Source organism: Poecilia latipinna, unplaced genomic scaffold, assembly GCF_001443285.1.
Source record: "Poecilia latipinna isolate Pla-1442-1.1 unplaced genomic scaffold, P_latipinna-1.0 Scaffold3032, whole genome shotgun sequence".
NCBI classification, from domain to species: Eukaryota; Metazoa; Chordata; class Actinopteri; order Cyprinodontiformes; family Poeciliidae; genus Poecilia; species Poecilia latipinna.
Genome location: NW_015115648.1, coordinates 1 through 22,784, shown reverse-complemented (window position 1 = coordinate 22,784; position 22,784 = coordinate 1). Strand labels below are relative to the sequence as shown.

The following is a 22,784-nucleotide window of genomic DNA, read 5'->3' as shown; positions in this document are numbered from 1 at the left end:
TTAAAAGAAGTCTGACTTTATATCGTAGTTGTGTCTGACATCTAGAAATTGGCCTCTGTCCCTTTAAGAAGCTCCTACTCTTTCAGCATGTCATCACAACAATGCTTCTTCATTTACAAGGAGGGGCCTTGTGGAATAGGCGGTGCTTTGAAAGAGCAAGTGCTTAGGCACAGCAAAATGACTGCCACAGGAAATTTAAGGATTTCTCAAACATGAATGAAAGAATTAAAGTAAAAATCCAGCTATGTTTTTGATGAGGGAATCACATATAGCATGATATAAAGCTAAAAAAAACAAAACAAAAAAAAAACAGTCAGTCTACCATAATATTCCAATCCCTTTTAATAGAGCCTCAGTCCAAAATATCAGCACTATTCCTTTAAGACATCTGAAAAGTAATGTAGACATTAAGGGACTTGCTAAAATAAGTTTTCAGTTTTCACAATTATCCATTCTAAAAAGGTATTTTTGCTATAATGTTATAGTACAGTAATACTCTCCAAATTCACAATTCTGAAGCTCGTTTTACTTCTGATTTTACACAACTGCATGACAGCAAATCTGTAAAGCATGTTGTCCGGGTTTGTTATAGAACTCCTGAATAACAGAGCAGCCTGTACCCTTTCCCTCTGTTACTGGCACTGAAAGCCTGTCTGTAGTTCACACATAAACCATCAACAACGTAATGCCACCCTACCCCGTTTGTGCGTAATTATAACGTCATGAACATTAATGGTTGTCCTGTCTACTATGCCCTCTATTTAGACTGAACCATGTCAGTGAATTTCCACCCCTCCACTCAGCCGCCCTTCCCTCTGATCCTGCCTCAGACCTGGCCATCAGGGGAGTATTATGTAAAGCTAACATCAGCTGTGCCTGAAAAACGGCACTTCCTCCCTGTTGGCCATAACAGTTTTACTAACTTATGTTAACAATCCATTTATCCAGGTTTGTCTTGACATACGCAGGAAGCTGCTCTTAAAGTCATACTAACACATGGGTCAGTGGATCTGCACAGCATGACTCTTATGCGACTGTGGCCCACATTTTTATGTAGTCTATGCATAGGGGTAAAAGTTGTTGGAGGTGCTAAAGGAAGACAGAGTCCATATGTTGTGTTGACTGTAAATTCAACATCCTGGATTGAAAGCAGTCCATCCATCCACAAGTTTTTTTGTTTTTTTAATGTTTAACCAATAACTGTGTTATTGAAGAGGGCAAAATATCACATAAACATACCTTCTTTGCTCTCTGAGATATCTTTGGTGCACGACTCAAAAGCTTTTCAACAAGATATTCTCTGTTCTGCAGGGGAAAATGAACAAAGTAAGGAAAAATTTAAATCATCAAAGTTGGACAATGCCATGCAAACCACACATTTAAACAGGGTCCTTCCCATACTTGCAAACATTGGAGGAGGCATAAAAAAAGTATGCATGACAAGTAAATCAGTAAGACATGAAGACAAATACTTTGAAAGCATATTTTTAAAATCCTGATTCAGTCAATCTGAAAAGTACCGTAGGTGTCAAAGAGGAAACTATTTGGCAATGACTTGCAACATGTTTTTCATGCTGTAGATCTGAAACATACCCAAACGCCTGCAGCAAAAAGAGAAGAAAGACCCTGCCGAGATCCTATCTGTGAGATAATGCTGATAATCACTGCTCCATCATGCCGCAAACTCTGCAAATTATCTACAGTTCTGATGTTAATCAGCTTTTGTGGAACAGAGCTGGCCACATGACTTCAAAGATGGGATGGGATGTAGCTCACAGTTTAAAACATTTAAATGCAACTTAACAACAACGTTGAGGCAGGCCTTTTCGTGGTGGCAAGCATCCTTAAAATCACGTTTCTTATCTATTGGTTTTGCACAAGTTTAGTTTGCATACAAATGTTGAATATAAAAAAAAAATGCTTAGTTAGAGACATAAGATAGTAATTTAAAAACAGGAGAATCTACTCAAAGTGCACTTATTTTGTTAGTTCAATACAAAAAACTGAAACTCTTATATTATTAAACAGATTTATTACTCACAGAGTAATATTTGAATTTTCAATCTTGGGATTTTCTGAGATACAGAATTTGGGGCTTTCATTTCCGGTATGCTGTAATCATCAAAAAATATTACAAATGATTTATTAAAATACAAAAAAAAAAAAAATCAGTTTTGGAACTGAATTAAATTCTGATGATTTTCTACTTTTGTTGAGATGCACCTGTCTTAACTCCCCTTTTTTATTATTATTTACCAAAACAAAATCAGTGACATGATTGAATGTAAAGTCAACTAAAAATTGTCTGTTTTACATGAAAAGTCGACTACACCTCAATGTCTGAGTGTTGTATGTATGAAAATAACCAATAGAATCTAATATGGCTTCAACCCATCAAATGTTAATAAAACCAAACAAAGATAGTGCAGCAAATATTTGAGATTAAAGAAATACCTTTGCCTTTTGTATGAATTTACACTTCAAAAGCTCAGCTGCTGTAGGCCTACAGACAAAACAAAGAGAAAATGCCATTGGAAAAATATAACAAGAAAGAGTCAAGCTCAATTAATCAAACATATGGAGAAAAAGTTCTCCTAGACATGGGAAACAAATGCTACAGTAAAAAAACACACAAATCAAGCAAAAACTTAGGAAATCTGATTGATTCACTTCAAAGGGGAAAAACAAGAGTCATGATTATGCATGTCCAAAACTGGATCACTGTCTAAAAGTTAAATAAAATCAAGTTCTTGTTATTTAGTACAAACTGCTTCATTTCTGCTCGTTCATATGTTGTGGTACCAACCTTTTTGCAGGGTCTTTCTGAAGGCACGTAGTTATAAGCTTTCGAAATGATTTTCCATATTTTTTGAGCATTTCCTTGTCCTCAACACCCATCTCCAGAGTGGGCGGATCATTCTGTAGGGTAAGCATTAAAACCTGAAAGCACAAGGAAAAACGGTCAAAAAACACCCAGACATCCAAGCAGCACTATCAAAAGGATAGTGCTTTTAAAATAAGAAAATTGGGTCTTTTTAGATGTTTGGATTTGAAGAAGGAAAATAGATTGTTGCAATGTCAATGACTTATTCAATTGCCTGAGTTTTCTCAAGACAATCAGGATTGACTTGTATTATATGTTACTGAATATAAATTTGAGCATTAGACCGGGTGTTATCTGACTGGTTGGACCTAAATTAGTCTTGCAAAGTTCCTTGTTATGGCATTTGTATCTAATTGACTCCATACAAATAATTTAATACATTTTATTTTTGGTCCATAACACTTACCTTCATTGGAGGGTATCGGTGATAGGGTGCAGAACCTGTTGCTAACTCTATCGCTGTAATTCCAAAACTCCATATATCTGCTTTGAAATCATAGCCTCGAACCTGCAGACATGGGGTTATAAAAGACAATAAGACTTACTTATGCAAGGCTCAGAGGATTTATGATTAGTGATAAGCATAACTAATATAGAAAACAATGAAAACATCTGGAGCATAAAATGTTCTCTATATTTACTGGAGTCCCAAGTAAAATTATGTAAAATGGCTTTAAGTGAATGTTGTTGCATAATCTTACACTAAAAGGTTCTAAGAAATGTTTGATTTAATTTTAGTACATTTATTTAAAGTGGAAAAAAAAAAAAACTCTGTGACAGGAAAAGATTCTTAACTACATCAACATGTCATCCTGAACCAGTAATAATTTCTATATAAAAATAAATGTAACTAAAACATTTTAATTTTATAAAAAGAAAAGTTATGCTGCTCAGACACGTTACGTCTGTTATTTAATTATTTAGATTTTCACATTCTTTTTACATTTGTATTTCCAGTAACAACTAATACTTTTTTATTTAATTTACTTTTGTTTCACAGAAAAACTTAAACATTGACTTAATGCGTGGGTTTATGGTCTCTGAGATCTCTAAATGCATGTTAAACAAGTTAGAAAATGGCTATAATAAGGATGATGCTTGTATAAATCTGTATCTGCAAACAGAGGAATAATTGAAAAGTACAAAAGACTTACCTGCTCCATCACCTCTGGAGCCATCCAGCACGGCGTTCCAACAAAAGTCTTTCGAACTTTGTGCCTCGTCATGTCGCCCCCCGCAGCTAAAAATGCGCTTACACCAAAATCTGTAGTAACAAAACATAAACATGGTGGTTACCATCATAAAAATGTGAGACTGTTCAGAAAAATGTCTTTACTTTGCATGTTTGCTGGACTTTGACAGTGTTAAGGTGTACATTCTAGCAAAGGAAGTAGTCCTAAATATTCTCAATGGACTTATATATTCATCTCTATAAAATTTGTCTGAGTTCAAACATCTTCCGTTAAAAGAGGACTGCATCAAGACAAAGAAAATCCCAAATTTTTGATTGTTTTAGATTGTCACAGAGTAAATTAGGTGTTTATTGTTCACTGTCAATCCAAATTTGCTCTGTGTGACACTTGTTTAGTGTTCAGTGTCACACTGAGAGACCCTGGAATTGTTTTTTCACAAACCAAGTCCAGAGAGCATTGTTCCTTCATGTATGGAATATTACCCGAACCATCCTGTTCCAAAGCAATGCTGAAAAACCTGCTTTCACTTTTTCCACCTTCAGGATGAATCACTGCAATTCCACTTCAACTGGGTGAAAAATGTTCCACTTGAGATATTGAAACCGATCCTACATTACTGATGGTTACAGGTCCAGGATGTGACGCCCCAAATAGTGAAAAAAAGCACATGATGTTTGTATTTAAAGCTAAACCTAGAACTGACCTCATCGAGAGGATATGCTGAATTTTATTTGTTTTTCCTTTATGCGCTTACATTTTGTTTTCCAAATGTCATCTTCCTACATAATTACACTTCTACAAAGAATATTACTCTTTTTTTTAATAATTTCTAGTTTTTCAAGCACTGTCAAATGCTCTTTAGGTATATCCAATAATTATATTATTATCAAAATATTGTGATTTTAGCTAGTTATTTAGTATCCACTATTTGGGCTAATATAAGTTAGAGGGTCACATTCAAAAATGTATCCACGTTGAAAATATTTTTGCTTAAAACAGTACCAATAATTAAAACGCATCAATCTTAAATACGTCCAACTTTCTTTGTTTCTGTATGGTTCAAACAAATCTTCCAATCAGTCAGCCTCAGGTTTTGGACAGTTTTTTTTTTTTTTCTATTTGCATGAATTCAGTCAACGTTATGCAAATACAAAATGTAAAAGAACATTCCAAAAAATATATGTCCCTGCAAGGCTAATGTACGCCAGTGTGTTACAGTAGAGCCCAAAAAGTAATGCTGTAAACTGTAAATTAGGACAACATTGGTTCTTTAAGAAGAAAAAAAAGCAGAAGAGAGTGTGATAATGTAACAAACCTGCAATCAGAACAGATCCATCTTCTCCCAGTAGGATGTTCCCAGCTTTCACATCCCTGTGGTCAGCAGAACAATAATGGAGTAAAACATCAAAGTCACGTGGGACAACATCGATTCTTCCATTCATGTTAACAGATCCCACTGACTATCACTATCTAGAACTGTGCCCGAGGGGCTCATAGAGGTTTACGCCCCATATTCACACCGACCTTGAAATCAAGGACGTGAACAGAACACAAAGAACTTTGTATTTCACTTTAGGATTTTACTTTGGCAGCTTGTTCATTCGCTTCAGCCCGGTCATTATTTCAGGGTTTCACATAGGAGTGTGTGCTCTCGCAAAACAAGTACTTGTTTCACTAATATATGTTTTAATGATAGTTTTTCATTAAAAAAATAAAATAAAATAAAAATCTCCCTATTAGAAATAATAGACAGAAACTAAAAGTGTTACCTGTGAATCTGTCCGTTTCTGTGGAGATAGTCCAGGCCCTCTAGAACTTCTTTTAATATTGTGGCAATAATTGGCTCATCTAATGCTCGAAGATTTTTATCCTCTTCTTTGCTCGCATGTTTAATTATATCCAGCATGGAGCCTAAATAACATCAAGCACAAGAAGAGATATTCCTCTGATTTTCAAACATATAAATTAAACAGACAAAAAAAACAACAACAGTACAATACATTACAGTAGATCTCATTGGAATTAATTTACAACTGAGCCTGATGAGCCTGTGGTAATATAGGAAATACCAGTGTCGATCACTGATATGAGAAAATCAAAGAAAGGAGATAAAAATATTAATGGCCTCTACTACTATTAACTTTACATCAAACTAAACTCACCTCCACTCAGGAGCTTCATCACCAACCAAAGTTCATCCTTCACAACAAAGGAAGTGTAGTAGGTGACGATGTTTGGGTGGCTGCACTGACTCATGACTTGAATTTCTTTCTGTAGGCGAAGAACATTTGCACGACACAAAACATTTTATCCCTAAGGATTCAAGATAACCATAGAAATGTGTGTAACTTTAAAGGTGTAGCTATCAGAGGTAATGTAGCAGCATATCATTAGAGAGTGGTGTAAAAGCACAAGGCTGAGAAAATAGCCCATATTAAATGTGCTCACCAACAGCTCATCCATGCTGGTCTGGCATTTTTCCAGGTTGATCCTCTTTATGGCCACGCGCTCCTGTCTGGGGGTACAGAGGGCCGCCTGCACCACAGCTGTGGCCCCGCTGCCTGGAATCACAACCGCACATCAGCATCAGCACAGGGGGATATGAGCCAAGAGGGACTAGCGTCACATGCACAGCTGGAGGACTTTACATTTCAACATCCCTCTGAGGCATTTGTGTTTAGGTAACAGCTTTCATGTTTCATCTGTGACAACTGGAGCAAATGCAAGCACAGTGCACCACTCTTTTCAAACAAGATCACACGACGACATCAAGTTGCTGGGACGTACGGCACTCTGCCAACTGTTACTGGCGGATAAGGCATGCTTTATGTCATGTGAGATGGGACTGCTGATTGTGAGAACAAGTAACTCTTAAACAACTCCCCACATTTTAACAAATATTACCACAGACTTTTGCATATTTTATCTGGGTTTCACATAATAAACCAATGAAAAGTGGTGCCGAATGTGTACAGGATTACAAATTTTTCAATTTATTTTCTTAGCAAATTAAATCTGAACAGTGTAGCAGAAATATGAACTCATCCCATTTTAATGCAATACTCCAAATAAATTTGGTGCAATCAGTTCCTTTCAGAAGTCAACTAAACTTCTTACGGTTCACTGGCAGCATTTGAGTTAACTATAAGTACACACACCTGTGGATCTATTTTAAGGAAATACTTCAAATACACTGTTTCCTTGTCTTACATCATTGGAAATACACGGACGTCTGGCAGAGAAGCGTGAAACCTTGCACGTCCCAAGAAACCGAACAAAAAGTTAAAGGTTGGGTACATGTGGGTCTTTCAAATGGACAATGACGTAAACATATTGCTGAATTAGTTGCAAAAGTAAACAGAAACCAAAATGCTTTCCTCATGTCATACTGTATAAACAATTCTACCTTTCATCTCCCGCAAAAGTCAATAAAAAATATTATAAATGCAGGTATGCATACACTGCGTAATCGTCATTGACCTAAAACATGAAACATGTATTCTGATTGTCAAACAGTGAAGAGCTGGTGGTGGGGAAAGGGAACTGTGTGCGTATCTAAATAGCAAGTTCAACAGCATAATTATGTTATGACATGCTTTGGGAATGACATAATAGACCAGATGACTTGTCACACAAATAATGGTTGTTGTGATGAATGTATAAACAAAAGAGTTGTAACACAAGATATAATGAAACACTGAGAACAAAATGACCTGAACTATAAAAATATGGAAGGAGCCATTTCATTTGCACTGGAACTTTTTGCAGGGTATGGGAGGGACGGCAGCTGTAGTACTTTTTACCAATTATTCTAGTGATTAAAAAAAAAAAAAAAAAAAAAACTTACTGCAGTTCACATATAGCTTTGAATACTTGTAAATGTTCACATATAAAATTGTATATTTTGGGATTTTCTGTTCTTCAAAAAATGACTTGAGTTTCCTTAAAAAGACTGACGATAAGAAAAAAGGTAGTTGCAGAGTAAATTCAAATGTTTTTTTTTTTTCTTTTTTGAATTAAGAGCAAGAAAGTCCCTATTAATGTTGGATAATTCTGATTAAGTTGTTCATTTTGAAAAGTACATCGTGAACATTACTGATTTTGGGATGATTTCAATCTGTTTTATATTTCCACTCGCGTGCCAGCTCAGGAAGGGCACAGCAGCAGTGATTTCAGCAATAACTAATAAACTTGTAGTTTGTCGCTGGAGCGATAGCGTCTAAATCCGTGAGCGCTGAAAGAGGACTTATTCAATGTGACATTTACACCCCCATGCAGAAACACTGATTCCGCCTCGTCTGCGCAGATCTACTGTAGACCGGTAGACTCCGACAGTCTCTGTTAACATCCGCATTGCAAAGCAGAGGAGGCTGCTGCATATATTTAAAAAAAAAAAAAAAAAAAAAAAAGCCGGTAGGCCCCTCTCCTTCGCTCACGACAGATAACCCACCACGGGCTCCCTGCCCACCACAACAACACCGCTTCTCCGGATACTAACCTATGACTTCCTGCAGCTCGTAGGACTCCCTGGTAATTGGCCAGCTGATGGTAGGTTGTGGATGGTGGACGGGAACCAGAGATTCGCCTTGATCCGCCATGATGATGATGGTGGTGGTGATGCCGCCTCGGTCACAGACAGAGAAACAGAGACGGCCAAGTTTGACCTCAGCTCCTCCTCGGTGGAAGTGTCAGCTGGCAGCTGTAGCGCTACAACCACCACAGACCCTGCCTGACTGACTGAGCACAACCCGGAAAATAACGGAACACACACACAGAAGAGAGACGCGCGCGCGCTCACTGGCACAAACCACACAAGCACGCGCGCGCACTATCAGTTCACAACACGGTGTGCCGCTACAGAGGAAGACAATTTTCGAAACCATGATCTGTTTGGACGAATTAAGAGTTGATAAATACGGGTTCAATTGTTATTAAGTAATATGTTAAAAACTAATTATCCCGAATTAGATTTTATGATTATCACATAAAATGGCTTGGCAGCTTTCAGAATTAGTGACACTGACACGTATGTGTGACGAGTTAATGTAGTCACATTGAGTAGAAATGCGTCCGGTGCGACTGATCCGGCTCAGTGTGCCGGTTCATTTAGCGGACTGAACGAAGAGATCAGACACCAGTCTAGTTTCATTTTATTAATTATTTTTTATTTGACAATGGTTGCGTGTTCCATGATTGAGGTTTTCAGTCATTTGAGAGACAGAAATGTCACAGTTAAGGTCATAATGATTATCTAAAATCCTAATTGTGGCATTCAGATACATAATTGTAAAATATAAAGTCCAGTTTTGAGTTTCGAGGTGATATGAGATACAAAGTCATAATTATTTTTTTTTTATTTCCCTTTTTGGCTTTGATGTTGATGTTACAATTAGTGTTTAAAAACATTTACCTAAATGCCTGAGTGCTAAGTTGAAAGCTTTGTCAAACTTTTAATTTGATTAGAACAGAAATAATGCAACAAGGTGTGGGAAGAAAAAAATCAATGGCAAAATGTTTTAGACTGTCTGTGTGACAAGTGTCTACAGTGGTGATTATTCATGATTATTTTATGTTTTATATTGTTTGAGACGTCTTTCTTTATATATTTATTTAGAACAGACTTAGTCTGTGAGTGGAGGTAAATGGTGCGGATCCTGGCACCGTGCCGAAATTCCCATCCCTGATACTGACGCTTCTAATGTTGGCCAGAAGATGGCGCGATCGTCGCAAAGACTTGACAGATCATTTTTACATTCTGCAGTGGACAAGGGGACATTCTTGTCAATTTTAATACAAAGCATAAAGGGCACTAGATTTCTTCCCTTCACATCGTTCCTTTAGTTGCAGTTGCATTTTCTTGTACAAAATCTAGTATTAAATATTTATATTTATATTACTATTCTTTTGACAATAAAACTGTTTTGATTCTTCAATCCAAGTACAATGTTTTCAAACAAGTTTTTAACTATGTTAAAAAAGGGACATGATAATTTACTAATTGCCAGCTGAAACCTGTAGCAAAATATAAAAATATGAGCAAATAAAAAAAAGCACTTACACATTTATCCATAACCACGGCCTTGAAAATAAAGAATTCAATTAGATCTTCTTCTGCTTGTTTCCTTCACCCATCAATGCGACCAATTAATGGGCACAGATTATTATGTGCCAATGTTGCACATAAATCAATAATGTTATCAATCACATATACTCCTCAGCACATAACTCCACAAAATTAGTATTATGAGTTTGATGTTAAATAAGCATAGGTATAGGTATAGATATTGATGTTGGTATTGGTATAGGGATTGGTATTGGTATCAGTATCAAGTGATACTTGCCCTGTATTTACTTAGAATTGGATCAATACCAAAGTATGCATTATCACATTAGTGTGACTTTTAGGAAATTACAAAAAATACAAACTTTAACTGAGCAGAAATCATTGTAGTCTGCTATAAAATGATTGAAAGATTATTATTATTATTATTATTATTATTAGTAGTAGTAGTAGTAGTAGTAGTAGTAGTAGTAGTAGTACAGCAAAAAAAAACAAGCAGGAAGAGCTGAACAGAAAAGCTAGATGTAAAATATTTTAAAAATTGGCACATATCCGCGGCACTACCTCAAACTGGTCAGAAGGTGTCAGAGTTTGACAAGTTACCCTTTGTATTTGTACAATGTTGCCGCATTTTGTGGTCGCTCATCCAGCATTTAGCTTAATTTGATGAAGAATCAGTTGAGTTTGACTGTGAGAATGTTTTGCATTAAGTTCTTGACCCAGAACACAGGTGATCGCAGGTTGTAGACTTACACATCAAATGAGCATTATAAAAGAAGTAATGTGTATGCGTCATCTACACAATAACTCATACCGAGTGTCATTGTGACATTTTCTATTTTTCAATTGGTTTAGATTGATAGACCCGTAGTATTACATTTTTATTACGCGCACTGACAGGGCTATTACATGACATTTGAACGCACCAATCAGTTGCTGAGGAGCTGATTGAGTCTACTTCCCTACACTGGGATAGTTGAAGGGAAGCGGACGGACGGCGGTCGCACACGGATATCTCTTCATCAGGCGAGTCGGATCTCCCCCGACAGAGACCTCCGAGACTCGCAGCGAGCTTTCCGTTCCTCCATCGCGTCCTGCTGCAGGGAGATGGCCGGGATTCTGGCGTGGTTCTGGAACGAGCGCTTCTGGCTCCCCCATAATGTGACCTGGGCTGACTTAAAAAACACAGATGAGGCGACGTTCCCGCAAGCCGAGGACCTCTATCTGGCTTGTCCTCTGGCTTTCTGCATCTTTATGATACGGCTGGTTTTTGAGAGGTGGGTTCTGAGCTGACGGGGCGAATGAAGCAGGTGGTGATGGGGATGCGCTTTTGTTGTGTCGATGAGACGTCGCGCCGCTGTCCGCTGTCTGTCCCCCTTCCCCCCCTCCCCCTCCCCTAAACAATGGCATCTTATCTGGTTAGCTCACAAATCACCACGGTTCATCATCCTTCTTCTGCAGGCCTGCAGCGTTGTTTGCCTTTGATGCCTCTGTCAGAGCCGACTGACCGGACCTAACCTGTCCCTGCACACCAAACCTGTTTTTCCACAAAACAAGAAATATGCTCCTAACTATTGACGTGTTTTTTCTTCTTATTTCAATCGGGTTGTGCTTTAAATGAGTTTTGCCTGTGTTTGAGTTTTATTGTAGAATAATCAGAATGGCTCATGTTGTGATGATCACAGCAGTTATAATCATAGAAAGTCACCTAGGCCTCACAGATCTCAGTTAAACCCAGAGCCGACCCAAGATTACATGGGGCCCAAAGCAGAATTTTGCCAGGTGCCCTTCTTCCAGTTAAGCCCATTATTCACACCCACCACAGAATCACTAACACTGTTTGACATATAATATTGTTACATCCTTTAATTGGCAGCTAAAATGTGTGTATTTGCCCCATTCGAATGGGTAGTAAGTCATAGCGCATAAACTACTATGTCTATGCATCCCAATTGGGTTGCATCCATAAATCCATCTATTTATCTATTCATCCATCCATTTTTTTATTCCTGCTTATCCTTGCAGTGTCACAGGGGGCTGGCGTCTTTCTCCACCAGTCATTAGATAAGACTAAATCAGCTAAAGTTCAAATGGGTATTAAGAAAATTATTTTAAGTTAAACACTGCATCAAGGCCCATATGGGTCCCAATTTTAACCTCATGTAGGCAGTAATTACTTACTTTATTACTTCCTCTCTTTTTTAAGTTTACTAAATGCTTATGTATGTTATAATCAAAAGGTGTCTTATATTTGATATGGGGTATATGGCTGACAGCCCAGCTGTCAGGGTATTAGCACTTTAAAAACAAAAAATATTTTCTGTCAAGTGAACCAAGATTAAGTTTTCTGTTGCTTATCCCCATGTCCAGTCAATGTGTAATGTGCTCTCCTTGTGTTGTGCAAAGTATAACCTCTGTTAAAAATATAAATAAAATAAAAAAATAACACGGCTGATTTAGTAGCACTGGAAGTCATTTCCACTGTTTTCTTAATTATTTTAGAATATTTGACATATTTTTCTTCAAAATCATACATATTTCAGCTCTTTCCACAGTAAAATAAATAGGGTGAATAAATTGTGGAGACAGGTTAATTTCTCTGACTCTTGATTTGATGCAGGTTTTCAGTCAGGTAGAGTTGGAAAGTTGTGATAGAGTTTTATCACTTGTACTTATAAGCAACCATAAAAATATATTTTTTTTTTACCTATTTAGATATTTTTGTAGTGATAATTGTCAGAGAAATAAACTCTGGAAAAGAATAAATAACAGCTAAGATAACACATTTCCTCATTTCTGTGTTTCAGTTTAACAAATACATAGGTATATTGTATATTTGAATCAAACACAGCAGAAAATTTTAATGTGGGAGTTATGGCTTTCTGCCAAGAGTACCATTCTGTCTGTGGGTGGCTCTAGCACTCGAAATGAAGCTGCAGTTTATATAGGATTAATAGCCTCTGGATAAAAGACTATTAAACGGTTTAAAGTACCTTCAGTCTTTGTTGCTCTTTCGTTCATGAAGCATTGTTTTTGAACTCTTATGATGTGTGTTTTCTTGCAGGTTTATTGCAAGGCCATGTGCAATGGGTCTGAAGATCCAGGCCAACGGGCCACAAAAGGCACAGCCCAATGCTATCTTAGAGAAGGTTTTCACTGCTATAACCAAGGTGAGGATATGTGCTTTTATGTTTGATTGTAATATGTTTAATAAATTTGTTCTGCATCAAAAATATTAACCCGACACATGGGGTGCTTTAATTTTTTTTTTTTTTTTTTTTTGCTAGCATCCCGATGAGAAGAGGTTGGAGGGCCTGTCCAAGCAGCTCGACTGGGATGTGCGCACCATCCAGCGCTGGTTTCGGCAACGGCGCAACCAGGAGAAGCCGAGCACCCTCGCCAGATTCTGTGAAAGCATGTAAGACCTATCACTCCTAAATTAGCCACAAGTCATCTATCTTGCATTGGACAACACCCAAGTTTGACTAAAAAACAAATGACAGATTTGTAACCTGCCAAGGAAATCTTATCACAGTGACCTGTGTATCTGCCTAATGTTGATTGCTGCATCAGTGCTTCGCTTTGGCTCCTTGACAAAGCTGATGTATAAGTGAGGGCTGATTTGAATAGGCTGTGCCGCTTTGCCATGCATCAATAAGAAAGGCAGTGACAGTAGTAAAAGCAGGGACGATAGATAACCTTATCAGAGCAGGTTTTCATGCTTACTGAAAGTTCCCTCTCATGCCTTGTGGAGGTAGGGCTCAGTTTTGTGTCTGCCTGAAAGGAAGCAAGAAAAAACGAATCACTTGGCCAAATTAGACGTTGTAATGTAGAGCGCTTAAAATGTCAGTTTGAGTTTTGGAAATTTTAGACTGAAGTCTACATTGTTTTGTCTGCAAAGTACGATATGAGGCAACATCCAAGAATGTTGGGTACAGTTTTTATTTTTCAGGTGTAAAAATAGAAGTTTCTCCCTTTCACGCCTGATTTGACTGTCAAGGATTTAAATTGCTTTTCTGCAGGAAAATTTAGTCATGGGACTAATTGCTGGTTCATTTGTCACATTTCATGAGTTGACTGGCATGATCAGAACCACAATCCTTCATAAGGAATTTGTATGTATTTATTGATTTATTGAATTCTCATAATACCCTAAAATCATTTACTATTAACGGAAATAAATATTGCATGCAGTGAGTTTAGTCCATGACTAAGAAATGGATTGTTTGCTGGTAGATAATCGAAGTAAAATGGGGTGAAACGTCATCGTGGAGGAATGAGTTGGTAAAAGGGTGAAACTGACCTGGAGCCTATGCTCTGACTTGGTACCATTACATCACCCTCAAAACAAGACAATGCAGCAATTCAGAAAGAAGTAAAACCTTGTTTTCCATCCATACTCCATGAGGTTTATTCAGTATAGGGTCAGAGGTCAGTTGGTGCCTATCTCCAGTGCTCAATGAACTGGCCTTCGTTCTACCAAAAGGCCATTGATAGACTGGTTGTCACAAAGGAAAGACAACCACGTATGCACACACACACATTGAAACCTGTGGGCAGCTTAGAGCAGCCAAATAACCCAAAATAGATTACACTTCAACATAAACTGAACCCTAGTATGCATGGAAAGAACATGGAAACCACGTAGAAAGTTCCTGATTGGGATTTGAATCCAGGACATTTATGCTGCAAGTTAACGGTGCTAACAGCTATGCCATAACACAGAATAAGCAAACAGAAAACTCTATACAACTACTGAAATCATTAACGTAACTCAAGGGATGCATCCACAACCTTTGTAAATAGAAAACTGTAATTCTACTTTGCACTTTGCCACTAGCACCATAATGAGAAAAATAAACAAAGGCACTGAAAAACTGGAAAGTGTTTAAAAATATTAGAACTAAAAATGCAATTGAATTTTTTTCCTGTGTAATTATCTTTAGGTTTATGTGATTGCTCTTCAGAACATATCCAGTGAATATCTAATAATCTCTTTCTTTTTTTTTTTTTTGGTAACACTTTATTTGAAGGGGGTTGAATAAGACTGACATGACACTGTCATAAACACCTGTCATAAACATGAATAAGCCTTCATGAATATTTATGACTGTTGTCATAAAGCGTCATTCGGTAAATTATGACACTTTTAATACAAAGTTGACATGATTCAAAATGTCTTTGTTAAGACAACTTGACATTAACCAAGAAATCATTACTGATATAAATTTGTTATAAAATAATTACTGATTGCACTTTAAAAATTAGGTAACTTTATGTTATTAAAGGTAAAGTTTAAACAGTAATGATTTATTGGTTAATGTCAAGTTGTCATAACAAAGACATTTTGAATAATGTCAACTTTGTATTAAAAGTGTCATAATTTACCAAATAACACTTTATGACAACAGTCATAAATATTCATGAAGGCTTATTCATGTTCATGACGTGTTATGTCATGTTTATGACAGTGTCATGACAGTCTTATTCAACCCCCTTCAAATAAAGTGCTACTTTTTTTTTTTTTTCCTTTTGGCAAACAGAAGTCGAAATGCTACTTTGGCCTTTTAAGTGAGAATCAAATGATGCTTCAGTTCCAGTTAACCGCTTTCATGCTGTGGGTTAATAGTTAAAGCCATTTGATAAGAAACCCACTCAAGACGGCGAACAGAGAGCCGGCTAATCTGCAGTAATGCGTTTGGCATCAGGGAGATTGTAGTTACTTAGCAGTGTGATGTTAAAGGCCAAAGAGCCAGTTTTGTTGTCAGAGCCGAGTCATGTCTGACACCATCGGACCAAATCTGACAGTCTGAGACACGGGGAGCCTCGCATCCCCTGATCTGCCTGAGGCTGCTGTTCTCTCAGGAGAACACATTTGACTGATTAGACCACTAGACTCGTATTACAACATCACAGAGGACTCTCAGAAGACAAAAACATGCGTTTTCTTGCTCAAGAAGAAACTGGAATTTTGCCCCTCTCAGCTTTTCAACCACGCTTTCAGGCGGCTAAAGAAACAACTGCACGGACGCTGTTATCTGCAGCTTAATTAGCGTTGCGGACCTCTGGGCTTTGCGATAGTTTGTCCAGGTCGTCTGCCTCGGTTGTTGCAGGTCTCCAAACGAGGCTGGCTTCAGTCCCTTCTGCAGCAATTGTGCTGTAATTAAACTCTCGTGCCCAGCTGTCCAAGACTGATAGGATTCTTTGTCTCTCCATTGTGTGGACCACTGATCTGTTTTGTATTCTTTTCATTATGCAAACACACAGTGTGTAGAAAGCATGTTTACTGAGAAATAATGATGATTGCATAGAGCTTTTGTTTGGAAGCTTTTGTCTTTTCTTACCCCGAATATACAGCAAAAAAAAGTAACTAAGATCACGCTTCTATTTTTAGAAAGAAACCTACAGTGGGATGACTCCTAGAATGAAAAATTCAACTGGATCAAAATAAATAAAATTAGATGATGAAAGTGAAGTTTTTACAGTGAGGTTTTACAGTTCATCTTCTCTTCAGCGTTTTTTTATTTTTTTATTTTTTTTTTTTTTATTACAACAAGATGAGAGTAGGCTGGGAGTCCTCACTGGCTCCAGCTGCTGAACTTCTCTTTTTCTGTCTCTAGCATCTTTGCTTTTACAAGGAGGAAAGAAATGTCATCACCTCAACTTGGGGTTTAATCAATATAGGCAGTGGGGGGGGTTTGGTATGGGCAAACTGGTCAGGGTGACAGGCTGTCAAGGGGCGTCTCAAGCATAATAAGAAAATCAATACATTTCCGATAGTTGTGTGTTTTCTGTTGCATATTTAAATATCTAGTTAAGGGGGATTTGGCGCCCCCGTGTTGTAAACAATGTAAACAAAAATAAAATAAAAAAAGTTCATATCTAAAATCATTATTTCTGACTGGGTAAACTTAAAGAACCACTCAATAGCTCTTGACATCTAGGATGAAATAATAAAAAAAATACCGTAATAATATCTTTTTTTTTTTTTTTGAAAATGTAAAATCCTTAGACTGGCCAAATTGGAAATGGATAATTCGGCACTAAACAGAAATTCTTTAAAACACAGTTTGACTTCTCCAAAACTGTTTCTACTTAAGAAAGTACAATTAAGGAGCAATTGAAGTTTCCTTGTTTTTTCTTCTAGACCTCTTTCAGTTGAGACAAAAAAAATATATATACAGAAAAACAACTATAAGATATTGATTGGTCAAAACTGTAGTACGTTTTTCAAGACTTATAGATTCTTTGAAATAGTTTGAAACCAAATAAACTGTCTGCTGGTTAGAATAAAAGGCCATTACCATTTTTTTTTTACTTGTGCAAATCAATTCCCTAATAAATTAAACAAAAGATAAAAAGCTGAGTCGTGAAAACAAACCATTAAGTGCCAATCAATACTTTTAAATCCTACGTGGAGAAGGTAAAGTAAACGAAGCAGCATCAACTTTTATTATTTCGTTCCTGTCATTAAGCAGAATAAATGTGTAATTGTCTTTGCCCCTTTATCCCTCACTATAACCTCATTAAGTTGCTATGCTCAGTTAAAAGAGCTAAAACAGTTCAGTCTACTATCAGGAACAATTTTTTTTGTTTGGATATGTGGTTATTTTGAAGGGACAGTATTTGTCTCATAGCATTTCAGATAGCTTTGTTTATTTTCTGTTATTAAAACACTATTTAAACAATATTTTGTCAGTTATTTGTACCATAGTACCATCATATGTACCATCTTAGCACAAAATTGTCGCTGTTTACACTTAACAAGCATTCCTCTGTCGGGTGCGAATGAGAAGTTGCTGATAATTAAATGACAAATCCTCATTTATCTCAACAGGTTGTGCTGTCTGAAAAAGTGTCAGCAATTTCTACAAAAAGAAAAAAAAAAACATCTGTGTTTGACTTCAGAAACTCTATTCAAAGGATGCTGTTGTGAGTCATTGGGATATTTTTTTTGTGCATGGCAGCATTTCAGCAACACTTTGAGAAAGACTCTTGCAGGAGAAAGACTCTTGCAGGCTCGATCAACCAGTTGCCATGCAACAGTCTTTTACTATGTGCCAGGTACGCGCGTCCACTTAATTTGCTTTTACAATACTTTTGATCATGCACATCAAGCAACTAATGATGTTTTCCCATAAGCTGCATGTTGTGATTATTTTTCTGCTATTTGTTAAAGGCTCACAACTGAACGTTTCAAACAACCACAGAAAAGGACTAGATTTTGCTGATATGGACACGTTGTGGTGATAATATAGATTCATGGTCCTATCCATTGAGTTATTGAGGGTTTCAGGTCTAAATAAAGTCAGCTGGAGCATCTTTGTTTGAAAAAACAAAAAGGAAAGCTATGTTTCTACTCTCTCATCCACCTATTTATTTATTTTATTTTATTTTTTTGGCAGAAAATCCTGTGTCCTCGTTTCCCAGCGGGATTAATAAAATATTTTTTCAACTGAGCTAGATTGATTTGAATGTAGCCTGCATGGTCTTAGCTGAAGATTTGCCTTTCCTTGTTTGATAGTTTTAAATTCTCATTCTCCCTTGCTGACTGTTAAGAACCGGTTTCATAAAGTAGGCACGTCTTCCTTGTCAGCAAGTCTTTGATCACAGCCGTGTCAGCTCCAGCAATATCTTCTTTGTAAACCTCAGAGGCAGAACTCCTAATCACATCATTGTGCAGAAACTAAAGTATATGCAGGATTATTTAAAGCACAGAGCGGGGAAGGCTGGAAGCAGACCTAAGAGGAACACGCCACCGATTGTCTGCGCAGGACAATTACCTCGTGATAGAAATAAATTAGTGTTGTACAGCACAACTTGTGGCATCAGATCCCTTGAAATCTTAATATTGCTATATTTTTGGTCTTTACTTGTGAAAATTAACCATCTTTTCGATTCTACATAGTTTTCTCAACAGAAAGATGTAAATTTCTAATAAAAAAAAGAAGCTAAGAGAAGTGAAATATTTCACCTGCAACTAACATGGATTTGCAGGTAAACATTCAAAGGCTCAAAAGAACTTTTTACAATTATTGTAGTGTCAAGGTCACGATGGCCTTGGCAGTCTAATCATAATGTAGCTGCAATTTACTGGCCAAACTGTTAGAAAAAAATGTCTAACTCTGAATATGTTTTCTTCTTATTTACTCCAGGTGGAGATTTACATTCTATCTATATATTTTCACCTATGGAGTGCGTTTTCTTAAAAAGGTAAGCTTTTTCATACCCCCAGTCTCATATTGTAATTGTCACAGCTAGAAGTACATACAGTGCCTTGCGAAAGTAATCCCACCCCTTGAACTTTTTTTTTTTTTGTAATTTTGGGGATCAACCCTTAAAGTCCAATGTCATTTAATCTCAATATATGCAGATGTTTTTAAGGCCCTCGGAGTTTTGTTAGAGAACATTAGTGAACAAGCAGAACCATGAAGACCAAAGACTTCAGCAGACAGGTCAGGGGAAAGTATAACGCAGGGTTAGGTTATAAAACAATATCATAAGCTTCAAGCATCTGACAGAGCCCTACTTAATCCAGTTATGCACAAACGGAAAGAATATGCTACATTTGCAAACCTATTAAGGACATTCAGCATACAGCACCTTGCTGTGGGAAAATTTTACCTCAGCAGGGACATGGACGCTGGCGTGACTTGATGGAAAAATGGATGGAGCCAAACACAGAACAGTTACGTTAGAAAATCTGTTAAGAGGCTCCAGAAGACCTCAGACTAAAAATGTTAGAGATTAATCTTCCTGCAGGACAACAACAATAAGCATACAGCTACAGCTACAAAAGACTGGTTTAGATCAAAGATTATGTATGCTTTAGAGTGACCCAGTTGCAGCAAAGTCAAATTGAGAATCTGTGGATAAACATGAATTAGAAGATACTATTTACAGAGCTTCTACATCCAATCTGACTAAGTTTGAGATATTTTGCAAAAGCTGCCTGTGCAAGTCTGGTAAAACCTGCCCCAAACAGCTTCCAGCTGTAATAAGTAAATAGATTGTGACTTTTAAATGACAATTATTGATACAAACAGTCTTTGTATCTGAATTTTTAAGTGTAACAGGCTTCTAAAAATGTCCTCAATAATGCATAATGGCTATTAAACGGTGTTGTGCAAAAGTTACACTTTTCTTACAATTTTCATTTTGTTCAGTAAAATAGCGACGATAATAAATTATTCTAACAGTAACGTTCTGTTGCCAGGTCTCCTTCTCTGACTGCATTAAATATTTTAAAAGCATTATTACTCACATTTGGTCATTTAAAATGTTGATTTTTGCTACAAACTTTAGCTTTTTAAAAGTTCTTTATGTTTCGTGTCGGGGCTGACAATTCCTTATTCTTTCTTGTTGCATTTGTTGTGCCAAAGCATCTTCTTTAAATAGGCGCACTCTCACCTTTATAAAGCTGCAACAATGTTTATCAGAGCCTCCCAGTACTCCCAGTACTCCTAGTTAAAAATCTGCCAGGTACTGATTCTGCTGAACGCTAAGAACAAAAAGCCACCGGAGATAAATCTGAGAATGAGTCAGCTGACTGATTATCGCTGAAAAATAGAGCTCAGGAGGTTTCACATATTTCATGCATATATTCATGAAAGTGCATACATAATAGCAATCACGGCAGGAGCTGAGATAGAGTTGGAAGAAAAAAGAAAAGTCTCTGAGACACAAGTTGCATGACGAAGCACTTTGTGAAAAATAGCTCACTCCCCAGCAGTTGGTGCTGCAGGCGCCAGCCTCCAGCCTCTGTGGGATTTATTAATAGAGCAGGTCTGGAAAGCAGTGCAGGAGAACTAAACTCAAGCGCAGTGACGGGTCACAGTTTGCTCGTAACACATTTACTCAGAATTTAAGTGTAGCCTCTAATGGCTCTTTAGTTCACCTTCTTTTCCCACCAGAACATGCATTCACTGTAGGTTTTTTTTTATTTTTAAATCCAGGATTACAGCCACTCTTACCTCTAGTAATAGGGACATTTCAAACTTTTTGATTTGATTCTCTCCTTCAGACTCCATGGTTGTGGAACACTAAAGAGTGCTGGTACAACTACCCTTACCAGGTAGAAGTTAAGAAAAACCTTCCAACAACTTTACAAAAAGGCATCTCCTTCTGTTTAAAATGTTCTGAGACGATCTCCTTATACGTATGCAGCCTCTGACTGTGGACGTCCATTATTACTACATACTGGAGCTGTCCTTCTACCTGTCGTTACTCTTTTCCCGCTTCACAGACATCAGGAGGAAGGTAAGGATGACTACAGCATCACTCAGACAACATTCCTTCTAAAATCACACCTATAATTCACTTTAGAATGAATCGCTATAGAAAATACCATTGTCGTCATGAATTCCAACCTTTTCTGACTCACTGCTCTTGCATAGAGACAGTTATACATAGCCTGTCTGGAATGAAGTTGGTTTCCTGCCTTACTCATGTGGGAAATAGCAAAATATCAAAAATCCAAAAATCTTGTGACGCCCAAAAGGTTCTGCAAGTATTTAAGTAGTACCCAACTGATACCACTTACAGCTATTTGCCTAATTTTAGCAACCTTTCCTTTTTTTTTTTATAAATTCCTTTATAACTGTAAAACTCCCACAATTTTCAAGTCTAGAAATTGGTCTGTTAAAAGTATATATACATTTCAAGCCTTTTGGCCATGTCCTATAATGGATTATTTATGAAAGAACCAGAGGCAAGGCAATGTTACACAGTGTGATGGAGTACACATGAAAAGAGAAAAGAAACAAAAAAACTTAGGCTTCTATAATATTTTAGAACAGACAGAATGATTACAGTGTTGTTAGTATGCCCAGCAGCCGAAACCAAATAGAAAAACCGTCCCTGTGCTTCCTCAGGCATCATGTTTGAACATCCTGCTTATACTCAAAATAACTTCACTTAGTACTTCTTTCTATACTGCATAGTATTGTTGTTCACAGGACCTGTTAGCGCTAAATATGGTGCATTTACTGCATAGGGAGAAAAATAGGATTTCTAATTTAGGGTCAATCAAGTTGACAATCAAATTAAGAAAATTATTTATTGTTAAGAAATAACACCCAAAAAGGTGCACAGTAACAAGCTGTAAGTTTACATCACCCCCTTTTGAATTGAAGTAATTTACTTTTCTCATTAGTAATATCTCCTAAAGTTTTACTTTGCTAGATATCAGGGCTTGAATTTATAAATCACATGACAATGTGATCATTTGTGATAAATCTACATTTTTCTGACTCCTCTCTTTCTCATCTGCTGTTACGGTGCTTCTGACTTTGACTTTGGCATTTTCAACACTTTTTGGCTCATGTTTGGGTTTCTACGGGCATATTCAAAGATGCAGAATATTTTATTGGCTTGTAAATTTTCAAGCCATCCACTGAGATTTTACAAATTAAACACTGTGCCGATGCAGTATTTGCAATGTGTTCTGCCACTCTAGTTGCTAAAAGATATTGTAGTTTGTTTGTTTTTTAAGTTCAACTTGGTCAGTTCACCAACCATTATCTTCTCACGTCCATTGTTTTTGTTGTTTTTTAGGCCCGAGCAGCTAAGCGCTGCGAAGGCCTATTGTTTTTGTAAAAATAATTATTATTATTATTATTATTATTATTATTATTATTATTATTAT

The 22,784-nt window shown here is 37.0% G+C and overlaps 2 protein-coding genes across 3 annotated transcripts in view; one reads left to right on the top strand and one right to left on the bottom strand.

Moving 5' to 3' along the window:
* Window positions 1–10,524, bottom strand: part of stk39 (serine threonine kinase 39) — a 36,946-nt gene extending 26,422 nt beyond the window's left edge. Inside the window, exons 1-10 of one of the 2 annotated variants that reach the window (XM_015022512.1) lie at window positions 8,576–10,524; window positions 6,526–6,638; window positions 6,240–6,348; window positions 5,847–5,988; window positions 5,393–5,448; window positions 4,039–4,148; window positions 3,291–3,392; window positions 2,807–2,940; window positions 2,455–2,503; window positions 1,240–1,305 (exon numbers count right to left, since the gene is read on the bottom strand). In XM_015022512.1, the coding sequence (XP_014877998.1) occupies window positions 1,240–1,305; window positions 2,455–2,503; window positions 2,807–2,940; window positions 3,291–3,392; window positions 4,039–4,148; window positions 5,393–5,448; window positions 5,847–5,988; window positions 6,240–6,348; window positions 6,526–6,638; window positions 8,576–8,675 (981 nt within the window). In that variant the 5' untranslated portion in view covers window positions 8,676–10,524. The remainder of the gene's footprint in view (window positions 1–1,239; window positions 1,306–2,454; window positions 2,504–2,806; window positions 2,941–3,290; window positions 3,393–4,038; window positions 4,149–5,392; window positions 5,449–5,846; window positions 5,989–6,239; window positions 6,349–6,525; window positions 6,639–8,575) is intronic. The other variant, XM_015022513.1, reaches the window with a different exon arrangement.
* Window positions 10,525–10,636: 112 nt separating this feature from the next.
* LOC106939936 (ceramide synthase 6-like) lies at window positions 10,637–21,707 on the top strand. The gene is made up of 6 exons (XM_015022516.1): window positions 10,637–11,415; window positions 13,203–13,308; window positions 13,426–13,556; window positions 19,294–19,351; window positions 21,162–21,212; window positions 21,305–21,707. Exons 1-6 carry the CDS (start codon window positions 11,246–11,248, stop codon window positions 21,437–21,439), a joined length of 651 nt encoding a protein of 216 aa, XP_014878002.1. The 5' UTR covers window positions 10,637–11,245; the 3' UTR covers window positions 21,440–21,707.
* The last annotated feature ends 1,077 nt before the right edge of the window (window positions 21,708–22,784 follow it).